Below are 19,648 nucleotides of genomic sequence, written 5' to 3' on the forward strand. Positions count from 1 at the left end.
TGGGAGACTGATCAAAGAAGTGGCTGATGGAATACAATGTGGGAAAGTGTGAGGTTATGCACTTTGGTGGGAAGAATAGGGACGTAGATTATTTTTCTAAATGAGGAAAGGCTTCGGAAATCTGAAACACAAAAGGGATTTGGGAGTCCTAGTGTAGGATTCTGCGAAGGTTAACATGCAGATTCATTTGGCAGTTAGGAAGGCAAATGCAATGTCAGCATTCACATCAAGAGGGCTGGAATACAGGAGCAGAGAGGTACCGCTGACCCTGCATAAGACTCTGGCCAGACCACGGCTGGAATATTGAGAGCCATTTTGGGCCCTGTATCTGAGGTAGCGGGTCCAGACAGGGTTTACAAGGATGATCCTGGGGATGAAGGGCTTATCATATGAGCAGCATTTGAGAACTCTGGGTCAGAACTCAATGGTGTTGAGCAGGATATACGGGTAGCGGGGAGATCGGATAAAAACTTACAGAATGCTGAGGGGCCTGGATGGACCGGACGTGGAGAAGATGGTTCCACCAGTGGGAGAGACTGGGGCCCGAGGGCTCTGCCTCAGGGTGAGATGGGGAGGAATTTCTTCGGCCAGAGCGGGGTGAATCTGTGGAGCTTATCGCCGCAGTGGGGGCTGGGGAGGGTAAGTCATTGAGTGTATTGGGACAGAGATAGGTAGGCTCCCGATTAGCGAGGGGATGGAGGGTTACGGGGAGAAGGCAGGAGAATGGGGTTGAGAGACTTTTCAGCCACAATCAAATGGTGGAGCAGTCTTGAACTGCTGAATGGCGTAATTCCGCTATTATATCTTACTGTCTGTATATACAAGGAGCACTTACAGAGCCCTCTCTTAAGCTGAAAGATAAACAGGGAAGCAGAGCCCCATGGTGGCATTTAAGTTGGCATGAACAGCCTACCTTACACTGATCTCTCTCTCTCTCTCTCTTATAGTCATGAGAAAATCAGTCTGCTATCAGTCTCCATATTCACACATTATTGAACACCCAGCCACAAAAGTTCACAGCTCCAGTGACAGATTTAAAATTAGTTAGAACGCCAGATCATTGGCCCTGTAAAGGGAGAGGAAATATGACACCATCGTAATATCTAATAGATATTTGGATAAACACAGGAACAGGCAGGAAATAGAGGGATACAGACCATGTGGAGACAGATGGAATTAGTTTAGAACAGCATCATGGTTGACACACAGATGTCGTGGGCTGAAGGGTCTGTGATTCTCTGCCCTACACTCTTAGAAGTCTGACTGGGTGACTTACAATCTTAACATTGAATGTTGGGCCCAGTTCTATTGATGCACTCTCTGAGCAGGCAGCAGAAGCAGATTCAGAACTAGCTTCTCTAAGAGAAAGAGGAGAAATAATTTACAACTGATGATTGGAAAGGCCCAGGGAGCAATGGGACTGATTAGATGGCTTAATGAAAAGGCCAGCGCAAGTAATTTGAGCAGAATGGCCTCCTTCTGCATTGAGAGAGATCATGGGAGCTGCAGATGCTGGAGAATCCAAGATAACAAAGTGTGAAGCTGGATGAACACAGCAGGTCAAGCAGCATCTCAGGAGCACAAAAGCTGACATTTCGGGCCTAGACCCTTCATCAGAGAAGCCTGAAATGTCAGCTTTTGTGCTCCCGAGATGCTGCTTGGCCTGCTGTGTTCATCCAGCTCCACCCTTTATTATCGCCTTCTGCATTGATTTCACTTTAAAGAAAAAGTTTTGTGACAGGACCATAACAATTTCAATACGTTTTTGGTCACTAATATTTGCAAAGATTCAACAAGGCGATGACTAATATCGTAGGATCACTGGACTCAAAAGGTTGTGTCTCTCTCTCTCCCCAGATGTTGCCAGACCTACTGAGTTTCTCCAGCAATTTCTGTTTTGGATATTTACTTCCATGGGTTTATTCTTGTCTCCAGAGCTCGGGGTCACAGTCTAAGGAGGCAGGGTGGGACTGAGATTAGGGGACGCTTCTTCACCCAGAGAGTGGGGAGCCTCTGGAATTCTCTCCCACAGAAAACGTCTGAGGCCAAAACATTGATTTTTTTTTTGCAAAGGAGTTGGGGATAGTTCTTGGGCGAAAAGGATCAAATGGTACGGGGGAGAAAGAACGAACAGGGGGCTGAGGTGGACAGTCAGCCACGAATGGCAGAGCAGGCTCTGAAGGGCCTTGCCCTGCTTCTGATTTCCCAGTTTCCCACTTGGGGCGAACAGGAGTTGAGTTGCTCGCAAGGAGGAATTCTCTGCGTGGCTGGAACATATTAAGTTTTTAGCTTCAATTCAAACACGGTAGAACTTGATGTGAACGTAGCCCATCTTTGTTTGATTCTGAGCTTCACTGAGCCTGTGCTATCCTCATTGTGGGTCCCAGAGAGCCAGAGAATACCTCCTTCTGTGTCCTTTATCCATCCCACATCCCTTCCTGTCATCCCAAGTCCCTTTTCATCCTACACTTTGTCCCTAGAATCCTTTATTTCTTTCTACCTAGCTCACCATCATCTATTCCTTTGGTTACCTAACTACTGCTCTTTCTTCCTTGGGGCTCCATTGCCACCCACTGCTCCCCTTCTCCCCCACTCTGCTGTCTTCTGCATCAATGCCCACTACACTATCAGAAGGATGTGGGCGCTTCGGAGAGGGTCCAGAAAAAGTTTACAGGATGTTCCCTGGTATGGGGGATTTTAGCAACGAGGAGAGGTTGGATAGATTGGGTTGGTTATCACTGAAACGCAGGAGGTCAAGGGATGACCTGATGGATGTTATAAGATTGTGAATGACCTGGATAGAGTGGAAAGTATGCGGCTTTTTCCTCAGGGTGGGAGGATCAGTTACTAGGGGACAAGGAGCGGGTGGGAGTAGAGATGTGCGGAAGGGTGGTGAGTGCCTGGAACGGGCTGCCAGAAGCAGTCACCTGCAGCATTCAAGAAGCACCTGGATGAATACATGAATAGGAAGGGATTATGGATCCTGTAAGTGAAGACAGGTTTAGCATGGAAGGGGAAAATGTGTTGGCGCAGGCTTGGAGGGCCGAAGGGCCTGTTCCTGCGCTGTATTGTTGATGGGACTGGTTCAGTTTGGGATTATGTTCAAGCGTGTCCAAGTTGGACCAAAGGCTCTGTTTCTGCGCTGTGAGGCAACGGCTTTATAGAAGGGAAATGTCACAGGCTGGTGAAAATGAAGTGGCAGCATGGTTACTGACAACAAGAGCTTTATTTAGATAACAGATTGCAACGCCTAAGCCAGCTGGGGTTCTGCAACTGTGCAGCAGTACAACAGTGAATGGCTGACGTTACTATATCTGTCTTCTGAAGCCCATTGGGTTGCACTGCTATGGGTTGGGACGTGAATGTCCGCATCGCTGGGGGTGCGTGTGTTCGTTGAATGAGTGTGACATTCAGTTTCTCTTTTTGCTGTATTTGTAACTCCGTCACCCTGCGGATGCAAGACTCACTGAGGCTCTACATTATGACCACACGGTTACTGCGCAACCAGGCCCGGCTTTACAGTGTGGCAACAGCTGGCTGTTGATTTTGCTCACTTTGACCGACCGTTCATGGCAGTTCCTCCCAGCTCATTGGGAGAGAATCGGCTCTCAGCTGCTGACCAAAAACAGGCTGGAAGCTCAAAGGAACAGAAGGATCTTGGGAGAGAGGGGGCTTGTGCACACACCCCTGAAGCTGAAAGGGTAGTTATGAAGATAGCGAAGAAGCATATGGGGAGGTGATTGGACTAGTGGAATTATCGCTGGACTGTTAACCCAGAGACCCAAATAATGTTCTGGGGACCCGGGTTCGAATCCCGCTACAGCAGCTGGTGGGAATTGTGTTCAATAAAATATCTGGAATGAAGAATCTAATGATGACTGTGAATCGATTGTCGGGAGAAGCCCATCTCGTTCACCGGAAGGAAACTGCCATCCTTAATTGGTCTGGACTACATATGGCTCCAGGCCCACAGCGATGTGGTTGACTCTGAACTGCCCTCTGGGCAATTAGGGGTGGATAGTAAATGCTGCCTGGCATCAGGGTGCATCAGAAGCGGCTGTTCCCCTCAGTTGAGGGATCAATGACTAGGGGACATAATGTAAGGTAAAAAGGGTCAGAAGGGATTTGAAGAAAGAGATTTCCACCCAGAGGATGGTGGGGGTCTGCAGTGAGCTGCCTGGGAGGGCAGTTAAGGCGGGAAACCTCATAACCTTTAAAAAGTGCTTGGATCAGCAGTTGGGAATGTCGTACCATTCAAGGTCATAGACCAACTGCTGGAAAGTGGGCTGAGTGCAGATAAGTTGGTCCAGGTCGATGGGCCAAAGGGCCTGTTGTGTAATGACCTGAGCCGCTTTAGTGCCTTTCGCCAGCCCTAGCACCTCCCCCAGACACCTCCCAGACCAACGAAGGGTTAACACTACTGGAACTTTACACTACAATGCCTGACAAAACAAGGGTGACCAAAATCTGAGATAACAAGGTGTGGAGCTGGATGAACACAGCAGGCCAAGCAGCACTGGAGGAGCAGGAAAGCTGACGTTTCGGGACCGGACCCTTCTTCAAACCAAAATCAGCTGGATTTATGCACTTTCCCTGCCTCTTGTGATGTTGATCGAGGGGTAATTATTGAGCCAAAGTAGAGTGAATGAAGCCATAGACCCTTCCCCATCTCACCCTCACTCTCGTAAGTGTGGGAATTCTCTCCTATGAGTCTAAAACACAGAGGAGCAGGAAAATTGACATTGTGGGTCGGGATCCTTCTTCAGAAAATAGGGATTAGTGTCTCTGAAGAAACTTTCTTGTTCCTCTGCTGTGTTCCTCCAGCTCCACACTGCGTTATCTCTGGCTCCAGTAGTTCTTGCTATCTCTGAGCCTAAAATAGCAATCCTTTCCATGGAATGTACACAGATTGAAATGTACTGAAGCTGGATCGGAGACAAATGTATGTATGAATCCACGGAGACAAAATTATTATCTTATGCGGCCGAAGCATCGGAGTTAACTACTTTCCACTATTTATATCATTTCAGAGGGAATAGGTTGAAGGGAAGGGGCAGGATGATTGGAAGGGGATTTGAGGGGGATTAAAAAAAAACTGAGAGTGTTGGGAAACTGGGCCTGTCAGAAAACTTCGCAAATTTGAGGGAATTATTCAGATCTGCACTTTCAGCACCAAAGCACAGGCTGAGTGCTAGTTAGTTTGGCTTCTGCCATGCACAGGCTCGATGGGCTGAATGGCCTTTCGCGTTGCACCACAGATGAAGTCGAAGATCCCATATTTAGTTCGGTTTGGACACCAATGTTGCTCATCTTAACTGGTGCGCAGCCCCCCATGAAACGAATTCTGCAAAAGGGTTGAGATAGTTAGAAATCTCTTCGGATCTTACCCTGAGCTGTTGTGCTAACATCGAGCCATACACCGGACAATAAAAACAACGTCATCGCTGGTTTCATGTTTGAGCTGAGAGGAAGAACGAACGGGAAATGCCACTTCCTCAGGAAGGTATTGAGATTGTGATTCGCTCGCAGAACCAGCTCTTGGGTCAACTGATTTGCTCCCTGATCCAGTCCTGGGCGACTTACAACAAGCATGCTCCCCGATGCTCACCTGGACAGGTAGACAGACCCAGGAGCCGACTCTAGCAGCCACCCCTCCGAGGGGGCAGCTTGGAAAGTCGTCAAAATCCGTAAGGAGCCAGGCTGTCGCTCCTGTTTCAATTCGGTTCAACACAGGAACTGAAACACAAACACTTGGGCCCCACAAGTGAGATCGTGTGTGGGAGATTTATAATTTTCCCCCGGACGGAAATGCCTGCAGAAGCTAGTCATCCTGATTTGCAACAGATTATTTGCCCTGTCAGCACAAAAATCTTTCAATTGACAGGAAAGAAAACTGAGTTTTTCAGCTTCAGGTTGAACAGAACAAGAAGTTGCTCAAGGGGGTTACAGCCGGGTTAAGTGAGGGCTCGAAGCCTGAAGGATGGAATGTAAAGTGGGGGAAGACCGAGGGTGCACTGCCCTTGGGAGGACGGTGGGGTGCTGAGGCACTTGACCTCACAACCTTTACCTGGATGAGCACTTGGGATTGTCAAAACATTGAAGGCCTAATGCTGGAAAGTGGGATAAGTGTGGGTAACACAGTGTGTGGAGCTGGAGGAACACAGTGTGGAGCTGGAGGAACACAGTGTGGGGCTGGAAGAACACAGTGTGGGGCTGGAGGAACACAGTGTGGAGCTGGAGGAACACAGTGTGGGGCTGGAGGAACACAGTGTGGAGCTGGAGGAGCACAGTGTGGGGCTGGAGGAACACTGTGTGGAGCTGGAGGAACACAGTGTGGGGCTGGAGGAACACAGTGTGGACCTGGAGGAACACAGTGTGGAGCTGGAGGAACACAGTGTGGGGCTGGAGGAACACAGTATGGAGCTGGAGGAACACAGTGTGGGGCTGGAGGAACACAGTATGGAGCTGGAGGAACACAGTGTGGGGCTGGAGGAACACAGTGTGGGAGCTGGAGGAACACAGTGTGGAGCTGGAGGAACACAGTGTGGGGCTGGAGGAACACAGTGTGGGAGCTGGAGGAACACAGCGTGGGGCTGGAGGAACACAGTGTGTGGAGCTGGAGGAACACAGTCTGGAGTTGGAGGGACACAGTGTGGGTCTGGAGGAACACAGTGTGGAGCTGGAGGAGCACAGTGTGGAGCTGGAGGAACACAGCAGGCCGGGCAGCATCAGAGGAGCAGGAAAGCTGCTGTTTCGGGTCAGGACCACACTGTGTTATCCAGAACCAACAGTCCTTACTAAGTGTAGGTGACCAGGCTACACCTGGAGTATTATGTACACTATTGGTCTCTTTACTTGAGAAGTAACTGGAGGGGGTGCAGAGCAGGTTCACTAGGTTGATTCTGGAGTTGAGAGGGTTGGCTTATGAGGAAAGATTGATTGAAGTGGGACTGCACTCATTGGAATTTAGAAGGTTGGAGTGGGAGGGGTTTCTTGTGCACATGTAATATTATGAAGGGAATAGATCAGATAGAAACAGGGAGAAAAACAGGATAAAAAAAAAGTCGCTGGAAAAGCTCAGCTGGTCTGGCAGCACCCGTGGAGGAGAAAACAGCGTTAATGCTTCAGGTCAGTGACCCTTCCTCAGAACCCAGACCTGAAACATCTGTTTGCTCCTCCACAGATGCTGCCAGACCTGCTGAGCTTTTCCAGCAAGTGCTGTTTTTGTTCCTGATTTACAGCGTTCGCAGTTCTTTTGGTTTTTATTTGGAATGCATAGATAGATAGATAGATAGACAGATAGATAGACAGATAGACAGACAGATAGACAGACAGATAGATAGATAGAGGTAGGTAGGTAGGTAGATAGATAGATAGATAGATAGAGGTAGGTAGATAGATAGAGAGATAGATAGATAGACAGATAGATAGATAGAGGTAGGTAGATAGATAGAGAGATAGATAGACAGACAGATAGATAGATAGAGGTAGGTAGGTAGATAGATAGATAGATAGGTAGATAGATAGATAGATAGATTAGATAGATAGATAAATAGACAGATAGATAGATAGATAGAGGTAGGTAGGTAGATAGATAGATAGATTGATAGATAGATAGCTTAGATAGATAGATAGATAGACAGATAGATAGAGGTAGGTAGGTAGATAGATAGATAGACAGATAGATAGAGGTAGGTAGGTAGATAGATAGATAGATAGGTAGATAGATAGATAGATAGATTAGATAGATAGATAGATAGATAGACTGTTAGATAGATAGATAGAGGTAGGTAGGTAGATAGATAGATAGATAGGTAGATAGATAGATAGATAGATAGATAGATAGACAGATAGATAGAGGTAGGTAGGTAGATAGATAGATAGATTGATAGATAGATAGATTAGATAGATAGATAGATAGACAGAAAGATAGAGGTAGGTGGATAGATAGATAGACAGATAGATAGATAGATAGATAGATAGATAGATAGATAGATAGATAGATAGATATAGATAGACAGATAGATAGAGGTAGGTGGGTAGATAGAAAGATAGATAGATAGACAGATAGATAGAGGTAGGTGGGTAGATAGATAGATAGATAGATAGACAGATAGATAGAGGTAGGTGGGTAGATAGATAGATAGATAGATAGACAGATAGATAGACAGATAGATAGATAGATAGATAGAGGTAGGTGGGTAGATAGATAGATAGATAGATAGATAGACAGATATAGATAGAGGTAGGTGGGTAGATAGATAGATAGATAGGTAGATAGATAGATAGATTAGATAGATAGATAGATAGACAGATAGATAGATAGATAGAGGTAGGTAGGTAGATAGATAGATAGATAGGTAGATAGATAGATAGATTAGATAGATAGATAGATAGACAGATAGATAGATAGAGGTAGGTAGATAGATAGATTGATAGATAGATAGATTAGATAGATAGATAGATAGACAGATAGATAGAGGTAGGTAGGTAGATAGATAGATAGATAGATAGACAGATAGATAGAGGTAGATAGATAGATAGATAGATAGATAGATAGATAGATAGATAGATAGATAGACAGATAGATAGAGGTAGGTGGGTAGATAGATAGATAGATAGATATAGATAGACAGATAGATAGAGGTAGGTGGGTAGATAGATAGATAGATAGATAGATAGATAGATAGATAGACAGATAGATAGAGGTAGGTGGGTAGATAGATAGATAGATAGATAGATAGACAGATAGATAGAGGTAGGTGCGTAGATAGATAGATAGATAGATAGATAGACAGATAGATAGAGGTAGGTGGGTAGATAGATAGATAGACAGATAGATAGAGGTAGGTGGGTAGATAGATAGAAGGATAGATAGATAGATAGATAGATAGATAGATAGATAGATAGATAGATAGAGGTAGGTAGATAGATAGATAGATAGATAGATAGATAGATAGATAGATAGATAGATAGATAGAGGTAGGTGGGTAGATAGATAGATAGATAGATAGATAGATAGATAGATAGATAGATATAGATAGGTAGAGAAAGATGGATAGATACATAGACAGATTGGTTTTTGTTCCTGATTTACAGCATCCGCAGTTCTTTTGGTTTGCATAGAAGGAGGGAGGCTGTTTCCACTGGGGCGGGGGGGGGGGGTGAAACTAGAACTAGGGGGCAGAGCCTCAAAATAAGGGGGAGCAGAATTAGGGCTGAGTTCAGGAGGAACTTCTTCACCCAAAGGGTTGTGAATCTCTGAAATTCCCTGCCCAGTTCAGGCTCCCTCAGTGTATGTATTTGAGGCAAAGGTCAGTAGATTTTTGATCAGTAAGGGAATTAAGGTTTATGGTGAGTGGGTGGGTAAGTGGAGCTGAGCCCATGAAAAGATCTTATTGAAGGGCAGAGCAGGTTCAAGGGGCACTCCTGCTCCTGGTTTTCATGTCATGTAGATTTGGTGTACTTTGGCGGTCCAGGCTGAATGGGCCGAGCAGCCTCTTCTGTAACTGTGTGATTCTGTGATCATATGATACAGGTTTCCCACCCCACCCTGCAATGATATCATTGAAAGTGTAAAATTTATGATGTTGTTTGAATGTTGCATATTGATCAGGCGATGAAGATTAAATGGTGTCATTAGAAAGAGGTCATCGCTTTGATTAGATTTGGGTTTTTTTTAAAGAATTAGAGTCAGGTTTTTTTGTCACATTTATTCAAGCACAGGTGAAAGAATACAGTGAAATGTATGTAATGTTATCACATATGGTGCCATCTTATGTACAGCGTACCTAGGTACAAAATCTTAGTTACAGAAGCAGAACCTTACAGTAAAATGCTGTACCACCAAGAGTTCACCCCTGCCACCCTGACAGCAGACTTCACACCAGCCCTCGCGCACGTGACTAATGTCCTGGATGACATTTATGCTGCCGTTAGAGACAAAATTCCCCGAGGCTCTATTCATTGTGGCTTGTGACTTCAACAACACAGACTCAAGCAGGTATCGCTGAAATACCCCAAAAACATGTCCTGCCCCACCAGAGGAACCGAACACCCTCTGCTCAATCCCCTGCCAGCACCTTGGGAAATCTGGCCGCAGCACTGCGCCCCCCCCTCCTCCCAGCTTTTAGGCAGAAGCTGAAAGGGGAGAATTCTTCACAAAATGGAAATGCAGTGCTGGCCCGAGGCAGTGGGGGGCCGTCTCTGGAGCTGCTTGGACTCAGTGGACAGTTCACGTGTTCAGTGGAAAACGTAGACGGGGTGCCACCCCCCTCATGGACTTTATGAGCAAATGTGTGGGGGTCTGTGTGCCAGAAAAGTCAATGTGAGCGTTCCCCTGCAGGAAATTCGTTCCCTGCTGAAGACCAGACGGGCTGCATTCATGTCAGGTGAGCCAGACCAATACAGAAAATCCAGTTATTGCCTCTGCAGAGCCATTAGAGAGGTCAAGAGCCAGTAGGCCCAGACCTACCAAACAGGTTCCTGGCAAAGCTTAAACGACATGATGCAAAAAGACAGGACATTCAACTCAAACTGGTCCATTCCAATCAAAATGTCCATCTACTGTGTCCTATCTCCCTGCACTTGGCCTGTTTCCTTCTAAACCTTTCCTGTGCATATAACGGTCAAAATGTCTTTTAAATGTTGTTAATGCATGGATGGATGCATACATTTATACAAAGACAGGTAAAGAGAGATGAACAGATAGATAGATGGACAGACAGACAGAGAGCTTGATCAAAATAAACTCAAAACCCAACTAAACCTCAAGTTGAGATGGAAAGAACATCATCCCACCCAGCCCCACCCCTCCTCTCTCTGAGCTCCCTATCCCCTCCCCATTTCCCAGACCCAAAACGTCAGCTTTCCTGCTCCTCTGATGCTGCCTGCTGTGTTGCTCCAGCTCCATACCGTGTTGACTGAGCCTCAAGATTTAGTTTCGATTTATTTAAAGGGTGACCCTTAATGAGCAAACCTGCGTGTGTGAATAACTATCGCTTAAAAGAGATGAGGATCAGACGATTTTAAAATCTGGCCCATTTCCACTTGTGTGAAAGACAAACACATCACGAGCCTGATACAAGTTGTAATAATTTGGGAGAACGTGCAGCTCTCCATTGTTTCTATTTTGATAATGTTCTGTTCTATCTCACCTCATTTTGCAAAAAGTTAACAAGCTTTTCATCTGAAGTACAAATTAACAGTTTGGCAAACTTGCATTTAATCTGATGAGAACCAGCAAGGAGCAATTAATTCATTTCCAGTCATTATATATCAGTAAGAGACAAGTGTCATTTAACGTTTTATAACATATAATTCTTTTGGAATGAGTATTTTAAGCTAATTAAATTCATTAGTACTTACAAAATAACAAAAAAATCTAAATCAATTAATGTCATTAAGATCTAGCTTATTCAATGTAAAAGTTGGTCTGAGACCGAGAGCTGCCGACTATCAGCAATTGGAAAGCCTCTTGACTTTATCTGCACGTGCTGGAATTAAGAGAAAGCAGTGTGTCTGCAGGAATTAATTATTCACATTGAATGTCTGGCATTAATGGTCAGGACTGTAGAGGTGCAGGCAAGGTGAGATCAACATGGAAAGAGATGAATACCGTGATACCTGGATGCACACTCAGCCCCTTCTCTCGGACTGGGCTCTCTGTCACATTTGGAAGCTGATCACTGCAAAGAGGTTACATCCCTCGTGATGAAATGTCTGGGAATTTCAGATGAAACAGTGAAGGAGACCCAAACCATTTCATTGCCTGACAGAGAGGGCAATGGAATGGTTTGGGTCTCCTTCACTGCTTCATCTATAGGGCGGCACGGTGGCTCAGCGGTTAGCACTGCAGCCTCACGGCCTCAGGGACCCAGGTTCGATTCCACCCTCGGGTGACTGTCTGTGTGCAGTTTGCACATTCTCCCTGTGTCTGCGTGGGTTTCCTCGCACAGTCCAAAGATGTGCAGGTTAGGGTGGGTTGGCCGTGATAAATTGCCTGCAGTGTTCACGGCTTTGTAAATTAGGTGGGTTATAGGGTATGGGTCTGGGTGGGAAGCTCTGAGGGTTGGTGTGGACATGTCGGGCCGAAGGGCTTGTTCCCGCACTGTAGGGATTCTATTTGAGAGATGGACTGATGCACTTTTTCCCGTCGCCAATACTTTCAGGTGGTGATGGAGATTGATGCTTTCTGTCACAGTCTTCATTCGGCACATGGATCCTGACCACCCCCCCCCCACCCCCCGACTGCATTCTGCCTTCAGGGAATGCATTGATGATCACTTTATGCAAAAGTGCCTTCAAAAGGGATAGCTGGAAAGAATAACAATGCATGTCTTATTTTGAAGACAAAAAAAAAATTGCAGGGTCAGGGGACATCCATGGAGAGGGAGCCAGCTAACGTTTTGAGTCCAAATGACTCTTTGTGAAGTGTGGAAGGGGCCAGCAAAGAAATTGGAACGGGGTGCTTTGGAGTGCTGGGGGTTGGAGGGGTGGGAAAGGGTGCGGATAGTTCAGATTAAGGGACTGGAAAGTGAGAACGGCAGGACAATGGTTTATCTAACTGCCAGACGGGAAAAAGCAGACAGTCCCATTGCGATGGGGAGGAGGGGAGAGAGCACATGAAGACAGAGAATACAATGTGTGAAAGTAAAATAAAGGGAAGGAATGATTTCACAATCTGAAGGTGTTTAACTCAATATTGAGCCTAGAAGGTCGTGAAGTGCGTGGCTTGAAGACGAGATGTTGGCCCTCCAGTTTTGTGCTGTGATTCGCTGGAACACTGCTGGAGGACAGACGAGAGGGGCATATGAGCAGGACGCTATGTTAAACAGATGGGTTTCGGGAAGGCTTGGGCCAAGCTTACTCCTGGACTGCAAAGTGGCCGACAGCCTCTGTTTGTGGTTTCTCAAGTGTAGAGGAGGCCACGGTGGGTGGAGTGAATACGTTCTATTGGAAGAGGTGCAGGTGAAATGCTGCTGTTCATTCAGAGCGACAATGTGATCCAGTCATCTGTACTTCATCTTCAGTCTCCTGGGGCAGGGAAGCCCAGGTAAACATCAACTGATTGGGTGGGGAGGCTAAAGGAAAGATTTTTTTGCCCCATCTGGTAACTGCAGGCCTTCCAGTACAAAGACCTGTCAATGGCCCAGGGTGGCACATTTTAATATCCAGGACTCAGAGGGATACACTGAAGACTGGGACAACAGTTGCTAAGGTGAGGAATGTCATTACTTTGGATCGTGGAACAACATCACAGCACATCAAGGTCCGGGTGATCATATGCTTTATGCAACAGAATTTATCTGCAGCATAAACAGATATTATCATGCTGTATTGGGAACTCTAATCAGTGTTATGCTTTCTACTGTGCTCATTCCAAACTACCCTCCCAATTTTGGGTAGCACGGTGGCTCCGTGGTTGGCACTGCAGCCTCATAGCACCAGGGACCCAGGTTCTATTCCACTCTCGGGTGACTGTCTGTGTGGAGCTTGCACATTCTCCCTGTGTCTGAATGGGCTACCTCCAGGTGCTCTGGTTTCCTCCCACAGTCCAAAGATGTGCAGGTTAGGGTGGATTGGCCATGCTAAGTTGCCCATAGTGTTCAGGGGTGTGTGGGTTATAGGGGGATGGGTCTGGGTGAGATACTTCAAGGGGCGGTGTGGACTTGTTGGGCCGAAGGGCCTGTTTCCACACTGGAGGGAATCTATTCTAATCTAATCGATTTTAATTGACTACACTGTCTTCAGACACAGAGAGAGAAGAGAAAGAGAGAACAAAACCAGAAGTTAATGGAAAAGCTTAGCAGGTCTTGCAGCATTTGTAAAGAAAAAGAAACAGAGCTAACATTTCGGGTGGGGTGACCCTTTCTCAGAGCTGCTTTTTTGTTCTGTTTTGGTTCCTGATTTACAGCATCCACAGTTCTTTCAGTTTTTAAAAGGTGGTTGAGTAGAAACAAAAGGGGTGGTAGGGAAGTCTACAACATGTATTTTTCTACATTTAAAAAAAATTCTCCTGGCTACTCTTTCATTCATGTAAAGAATCCCATCTGTTATAAAGGAGAGGAAAAGAGGTGAGTGAAGCTTTCCAGTCGGGTAGGAAATGGACTGTTCTCATGCATCCGATCAGGATACACCTTAACAGGGAATCCATCCATTGGGCGGAATATCAAAATACCAAACAAAAGCCATTGCATTCCTCAGTGCGTTGGGGAATGGGGAATGAAGTCTGTGCTGGAAGTGATCTCAGGCAGAGTGTAGACTAAGTTGTTGGATGTGAGTTTGCTCGCTGAGCTGGAAGGTTAGTTTTCAGACGTTTCGTCACCATTCTAGGTAACATTATCAGTGAACCTCCGATGAAGCATTCCTAGAAGCATGGCATTCCAACCGGAACTCCATCAACAAACACATTGATTTGGAGCCAATCTACCAACCTCTGAGAAAAAGAACAGGAAATGACATCACCAACACAGGAAATGACATCACCAACCCAAGGAAACCTTAACAGATAAATAGAAAGCGGGACATAACACCAGGACTTCGTCGGAGTCTCACTGATGATGTTACCTAGAATGGTGACGAAACGTCTGAAAACGAACCTTCCAGCTCAGCGAGCAAACTCACATCCAGAAACTCAACCTGAGCTACAAATCTTCTCAAAACTCGCTAGACTAAGTTGTCTCTGCAACTCTTTCCATTGACACAGCGTGTCAGAGAGAGGTAAAACAGCTGAGACCTCAAAGGAACAGAAATATGCCCATGAATCAATGCCTCTTTAATAGACTTATCGTATTTTCTTAAGGCTGCTGGACAGCTCTGTTTCTCAAGGGAAGGAGCGATATGTTCACTTGGGTGAGTGGCCAGAGAAATAGTAGCAGAAAAATAGCCAGAGAAAGAGGCAAAAGAAATGAACTAGTTCGCGGATCCAGCCAACACGTCCCAAGGCTCAAATGGACAATTCCTCCTCTTCACCTCATTATGTGGAAAATAACAGGGAAATTCAGGTGAGATATGAAAACCAGGGAGAGCTCAGAGAGGGTCACAAACTGTCCAGAGTGCTTCAGTTTTATCCACTTTGCTTATTTTAATGCAGGAATACATTCACTAATGAGAGTGAAGGGATATTTCAGGGCCCTCGTCAGCTCCTCTCTGAATTTACTCTGTGTCAGAGCATAAAGGGTTGTGTTTGTACAGGAGCTCAGGTAGAAGAGCACAGTCCCAGAGACGTCAGCGATCATAACAGGATGATCATAACTTGTGTAAAAATGGTTGTTGGTTATCCCCATCAGTAAGAAAACACTGATCTTGGTCATCCACAACAATATAAAGCTGCCCGAGACAACAAATAGCAGTAAGATAGACTTCCGCCTGTTGGCCATCTCTGCGTCTCCTCTCTGGTCCCTGTTACTGCGAGCTCGGAGACCCCTACGTGCCCGATTCGCCAACACAATGTGCCTGACTGTCACTGCATTGAACAGCAGGATCAGGAGGTAGGAGTTCAATGGGTTCAGCAGGTGGTGGATCCAGAAAAATGCCACCCACCCTGGCAAGGTGAAGAACTCTAGATTGAGTTCACAACCCCAGGATACACCATCCCTTGAGTCCAAAGATTGGTATTTGTAATAAAATGGAATGTTTCTCATAATATTTACAGAACAAATAATGGTTACCACTAACGCTGATGTTTTAGCAGAGCAGTATCTAACTTTCAGGTTGTGGCAACAAATGGCCATGAAGTGGTCAAGGGTGAAAGCAATGGTCAACCAGACAGAGCAGTCGATAGCAGCGTAGCTCATGACAATGTTAAAAGTGCACACCGCAGTGTAAAACAGGAAGGAAACTGGGAAATAACTCAAACCAAGTGTTGTGAGTAGTAAACTGAATAGGATGACCAGGAGGTCTGCTGTTGCCATGGAAATCAGATAGATTGATATACCTTTGGTGATGCCACACTTTCCACGAGCGAGAATCACAATCGTCACTAAGTTGGCTGGAAGATACAGGGGTGAACAGCACGTTAAATTTGTCTCATTGCATCACTCAACGTTATTCAGGATAACACTGACTTAGCAAAGCAATCTAAACTAGGCTGTCATACAAATCTACTTCCTGCTTGAGTAGCATTGTTAAATTCATTAACAAGGTGAAATGTATCTCTTTACAAAAATAAAGTGTAGATATTTAAGTAATGGTGATTTATATCAATGTGCAAAAGTTCAGTATTGTTGCTGTGTTAACTATGAGTCCCATTAGTGGAAGAGAGAATGACTAGCACCTGTGAGACATCAGACAATCACTAATAAACTAGATAGTAATTGTAAGATGGTTTCCTTATGAAGACAATGGCTGGGGCATGGAATTCATTTGCATGTTTGCCAGTAAGTTTTAAGTCACTTATACCACAACATGTTCGGCTTACCACAAATCCAAATTCACTCTCTTAGAATTGGATTCCATTGTTCATTCCTGCATTGTTGTAAATCATACAAGTGTTCTATATTCTGTGGAACTGCATAGGTTGACAGAAAAATAGATCACAGAGGAACCCCAAAACTCATAGTACTGGCCTTGACACAAAGCTTTCTACATCACCCCTCTCTGAAGCTTCTACACTTCATCTTTACCTATTTCATCTTCTTCCAATTGCCCTCTTAAAATTGTCCATTAACATTTCCTTCCAGCATCTGCTCAGTTATTGAATTGAACTGATAGCAAACCCCCACATGAAAATGTAAATCTCAATTCATCTCTGATCTTTATAATAACAGTGTAAAATTTATTTCCTCTGCTTACGACCTTTCAGTCACTGGGAACATTTCACTTACTTGCTCCATCAACGCCATTGACAAAATGAGGCAGTTTTGTGAAATCTTCCCAGTCCTTTTCTGTAGTAAGGAGTACATACAATTGTCTAAAAGCTCTCTGTGCATCTGCTGTTATCCAATTCCTTATTTTAAAATTTGTAATTGGTAGTCACTAACTTTTGGAACCGACGCAGGTACAGAATTCAAATCGAAACTGTCACTGCACAAAGGTACAACCTATTTCCAATCCTTGTCCTTTTAACAACTGCGCACACTCTCTGTCCTCTGCTAAATGAAAACCCTGACACTGGAATCATTGGATCACTTAGCCCTGTTTCAGAATTGCAGGCATCTCTATCATTGAAACCTACAGAGGGCTGCAACACCAGGGGACTTATGTACAAGTCACAAAACGTTACCACGAGAGGCAGTCGGTCATCAGGAATGCTGGTCCTTATTTCCAGGGAGCCGTACAGTAAGAGTAGGGAAGGCTTATTGGTACCATGTAAGGTGCTGGGGAGTTCTGTGAGCAATTTTGGTCCCCTTATTTGAGAAAATATATTATTTCATTGGAGGCAATTCTAAGAATGTTCACAAGGATGATCCCTGGTACAGAGGGATTGTCTTATAAGGAAAGGTTAAACAGGTCGGGACTGTACTCACTGGAGTGCAGAAGAATGAGAGGTGATCGTTTGAAACATAGAGGATTCTTAAGTGACTTGGTAGGGTAAATGCTGAGAGGATGTTTTCTCTCATGGGAGAGCCTAGGACCATAGGGCACAGTCCCAGCAGAAAGTGCTGAGAATTGAGGACTAAGATGAGGAGCAATGTCTTCTCTCAGAGGGTCTTTGTAACTCCTTGCCACAGAGAGCTGTGGGGACACAGTCCATGTGCATATTTAAGGCTGAGGTAGATTCTGAAGCAGCTGGGGAATCAAGGGTTATGGGGAAAGGGCAGGAAAGTGGACGTGAGGAATGCTGGATGAGCCATGATCCTATTGCACGGCCAGTCAGCACTGAGGGGGCTATTTCTTATCATTTTTTTACTTTATTTCACGTGTCCCCCAGCCACAACGCCCACCCTCACAGCCCCCATCACCTTCAGTTCCAAGGACAATGTGCGACCTCTTTCAGCACTCCACCCAACTGAAGATTCTCATCCTTGGTATTGGCATGCAGTGTTCCCAAGGTCACTCTTTCTGTCAGTCCACCCACATCTCTGATACAAAGTAGTCCATCAAATATCTCACTATGAAGCATAGAGAGAGCCAGAAATATCACATTCAGTAACAGAGAAGATCTCCTCACCTGGAACACAGACAACTACAAAGAAATGGAAGAAAGCAAATAAGATCTGTAGAATTATTGGTCCTTGCATTGTTAAGATTAGGCAGTCTGATTCAGTTAGTCTCGCACAAGGCCTGACCTCCTGAGATAAGCATCAACATTCATTTATACCTGATCGTTAAATCCCTTGTGTGATGATTGGCATCAGTTCCAGCCTTAATAAACAACTCTGTTCAAAACCATGCACATTACACTGTGTGTTCCCACTGCTCTGGAGATGCAAAACACTTGCGAACAGCACTCCCCCAAGAATATTACATGAAAAGAGAAATGTGCACTTGTTTTCCAAACTCTGCTGTGACAGCATTTGTTTTCCTTCACTTTCTGTTTCATCGATTACCTTCTTTCCATTTTGTTTCATGGCTCAGTCTCTCAATGTATTATTGTCCAGCAGAGGGCAGCTGACGGGGAAAGGCATCACTTCAGTTCATGAGTTAGAGCCTGGAAACATTCGCCTGTGCTGTCAGAGTGGATCATCTGGCAACAGATCTTATGATGATCAGCAGGAGGAATGGTGTTGAGCAGAGGGTGACTGAGAGGGAGTGTCATCACTATATTAGAGTGTGAAAGCAGTCACCTCCATTGGAGAGCAGATTATTATAGGTCTGGTATTGAACAGTACTTAAGCCCAAGCCTTATATCACTGTAATGCTTCCCTCCTTCCTACTTTAACCCCTGGCCTCGGATTTTTGGTTCAGACCAAGTTTTTTTCCTGGCCTTTTGGCTAAGACCAATTGGCTGCGATCATGTGCTGGGTCTTTTGCCTCAGTGACGGGAACATTTGTGTGGGGAAAAACAACTTAAATGCCACCCCTTTCCCCCACCCCTGGCCTTTTATCGGCTCAGATCAAATGTCGTTCTTGGCCTTTTGGCTGCGATCACATGCTGGGGCTTTTTGCCTTGGCGATGGGAACATTTGTGTGGGAATAACAACTTAAATACCCCCCCTCCCCTTAAAAAAAGGCCAAGAGAGACGTATTATTGAAACTTTATTGGTAGCAGAGTGCGAAGTGAGCAGTAGCTCAGCAAAAAGTTCAGATAAGCTGTGGTCAAGTCTTTTTAACTTCTGTCTTTATCATAGAGTATTTTACGTGGCACTTAGGGAAGAGGTGTGTTCCAGCTGCGTGATGTGAGACTTCCATTGTCCCTTGATTACTATGCCTGTGGGAAATGCACCCGGCTGCAGCTCCTGGGAGCTGGAGCTGGATCATCTGAGGTGCTGAGCGCATCATAGGGGAGAGTTTCGGTGAGTTGGCCACACCTAAGTTGCAGACAGACAGTGGGTGAATGGCCACTAGTGAAGGCAAAGGGAGTAGGCAGAGACTTCGGGAATCCCCTGTGGCTATTCCTCATTTAAAAACAAGTATACTATGTTGCGAGGAAGGGGTGGGGATGACCGATTAGGGGAATATACCAGTAGCCAGGTCAGTGGAACTATGACTGGTTTTGGGGCACAGCAGGAAAGTGTAAAGGTAAACAGGACCTTAGTGATAGGAG

At 45.3% G+C, this 19,648-nt stretch overlaps 1 protein-coding gene across 1 annotated transcript in view; it reads right to left on the reverse strand.

Moving 5' to 3' along the window:
* The window catches only part of LOC125450547 (nectin-1-like), a 53,437-nt gene extending 47,689 nt beyond the window's left edge, over window positions 1-5,748 (reverse strand). The window contains exon 1 of the mRNA XM_059641261.1: window positions 5,388-5,748. Within this exon, the coding sequence (XP_059497244.1) occupies window positions 5,388-5,592 (205 nt within the window). The 5' untranslated portion in view covers window positions 5,593-5,748. The remainder of the gene's footprint in view (window positions 1-5,387) is intronic.
* Window positions 5,749-19,648: the final 13,900 nt, after the last annotated feature.

The sequence above is a fragment of the Stegostoma tigrinum genome, chromosome 41, assembly GCF_030684315.1.
Source record: "Stegostoma tigrinum isolate sSteTig4 chromosome 41, sSteTig4.hap1, whole genome shotgun sequence".
Lineage (NCBI taxonomy): Eukaryota > Metazoa > Chordata > Chondrichthyes > Orectolobiformes > Stegostomatidae > Stegostoma > Stegostoma tigrinum.